The 2,107-nt window shown below is 39.3% G+C and overlaps 1 protein-coding gene across 1 annotated transcript; it reads left to right on the forward strand.

Annotated features, from left to right (window-relative positions):
• Positions 1 to 674: 674 nt before the first annotated feature.
• On the forward strand, positions 675 to 1,832 carry LOC104401111 (tubulin alpha-2 chain-like; the record flags this gene model as incomplete). The annotated part of the gene is made up of 2 exons (XM_010023042.1): positions 675 to 888; positions 1,684 to 1,832. Coding segments are annotated over 2 exons (363 nt in total), but the record flags the coding sequence as incomplete, so codon positions are not given.
• Between the last annotated feature and the right edge of the window lie 275 nt (positions 1,833 to 2,107).

A 2,107-nucleotide genomic window follows, 5' to 3' on the forward strand; every position in this document is an offset into this window, starting at 1 on the left:
AGAAGTGTATGTTTGAGAAGGATATCTCAGGAGATTAGTTTAGTCTAACATGTGAAGAGTACCAAATCCTCTTGAGTACCTAGTTAAGTCTTCACATGTTAAACAGAATTAAAAGTACCCAGAGAATGGGCTGAAACAATCAGTGGTTGAAATTAATGAAAGGACTAAAGGCACTTTAATTCTAGTTCCTTTAATTTCTTATTCTCCACCTGTCTGACACACATGTTCGAAAGAGGTTGAGAAATCAGAAGATACGTCATTCCCTTTGCTTTGTCTATATATCAGTAAGGTAGCATAACTGTGTCTTGTCCTGGACAAGTGGACTTGGCTCTTATTCCTTAGCTGGAACTTACTGTTGTTTATTTTGTGTACCTATACACAGTTTTTCTAGCTGTGGAGGCTTATGTGCACATACAAGTAGGTCCTGTATACTGTATACCACATGTAGGCATGGCTGCAGATCTCTAACTGTCGTGATTATTGCTTCTTTTTCCTCACAGCAAGATATTTTTCTTCTTATTTGTAAGTAAGTGTCAGAATGTTTTACATGAATTCTATTCTTGTGGAAAGTTTTGGAATCCTTGGTTGATTAGGGGTTTCAGGTAAGCTCAGCTTATAGACTCTTAGGATATTCACTGGTCCTTCTCACCATTTCCCTTGTCCTTCCCTTTCAGCGTGAGTGCATCTCTATTCATATTGGCCAAGCTGGAGTTCAAATTGGCAATTCTTGTTGGGAACTCTTCTGTCTGGAGCACGGCATTCAGCCAAATGGCACCTTCATCGACCAACCCAGTGATGATGACTCTTTTGCCACATTCTTCAGAGAGACAAGCTCTAGAAAATATGTGCCCCGTGCTGTTATGGTGGACTTGGAACAAACCGTAATAGGTCAGTGTAGAACTAATCTTGGAAAATAGAAACGAATTAACTCTTCTGGGTACCAAAGTTCAGATCAGTGAGTATCTGGACAAAGCCCTTACCATTAGGGATGATCCCAACAAAATGTGCAGGCAAAATGTACAGATTTTAAGATTTTAATACCAAGTATTACTAAAACCTCTGTTATTCTCAATGAAAAGATGAAAACTGGACTGCACTCTGTCATGGCTGCTCTACTAATAATAAAATCAAAAGTTTACTACTATTTAAACCTCCACTGCTTATGAGTAAAATTCAGCTTTCTTAAACACATTCCCTTCTGGTCTTTTTTTGCGGTGGTATTTTTCCTTTGCTAACTGATGGAAATTGCTCACCTCACATTCAGGTATAAGAGAGAGTGTAAGAGAATTGTCCTAACAGATCTTCAGAGGAAACCACTGTTTTACTCTTGCAAATCTCCTATTTTTCCAGCCCCTGCCCTGATGGTTCTGATGGATCTTCATCTGATCAGTATACAGAGCTGACATTTTACCACAGCATGGCACAGCTCCCATTTGATAAATGAATTAATTGGTATAACACAGCAACTTACACTTGGAGCAGAGGCCACTCTTTGGTTTTCGTTTTTTTTCTTCAAAACTGACAACATCTCGGATGATACTCTTCACCTCTGTACTTTGTTTTTCAAAATACAGACCTTCCATGCCATTTTCTGCCAACATAAACTGCTACATTTGTTTTGCAAACGTTATTAAACTTGGTGAATTATGTCTTCCAAGCTTATGCTTTTTGTCTCCTGTTTAGATGAAGTGCGGACTGGCACCTATCGACAGCTTTTCCATCCCGAACAGCTTATCTCTGGAAAGGAAGATGCAGCAAATAATTACGCACGTGGTCACTACTCTGTTGGCAAAGACAAAATTGACATGGCATTAGATCGTATCCGTAAGATGGTATGCACTGTTACTTTGGAATCAAGAAAATTTTTAATGGTGGCTCTTGTTTTTACTGTTGTCATTGGCTCAGAACAGAGACATGCAGGTCCTGGATGTCCCATCTTAGTTTTCCTATAAATGTGAGACCTAAATGGAAAACCTCAAACATTACCATTGGGTGTGGGTGTTGCTGTCTCTATTTGAGGCTGTAATTTGAAGATGTGTCACTTATACTTTCACTTTTTGTTTTGGCTTTCAGGCAGATGCCTGTTCTGGGCTGCAAGGGTTCCTGA

This window comes from Nestor notabilis, unplaced genomic scaffold (assembly GCF_000696875.1).
Source record: "Nestor notabilis isolate BGI_N333 unplaced genomic scaffold, ASM69687v1 C15173147, whole genome shotgun sequence".
In the NCBI taxonomy this organism is placed as follows: Eukaryota; Metazoa; Chordata; class Aves; order Psittaciformes; family Psittacidae; genus Nestor; species Nestor notabilis.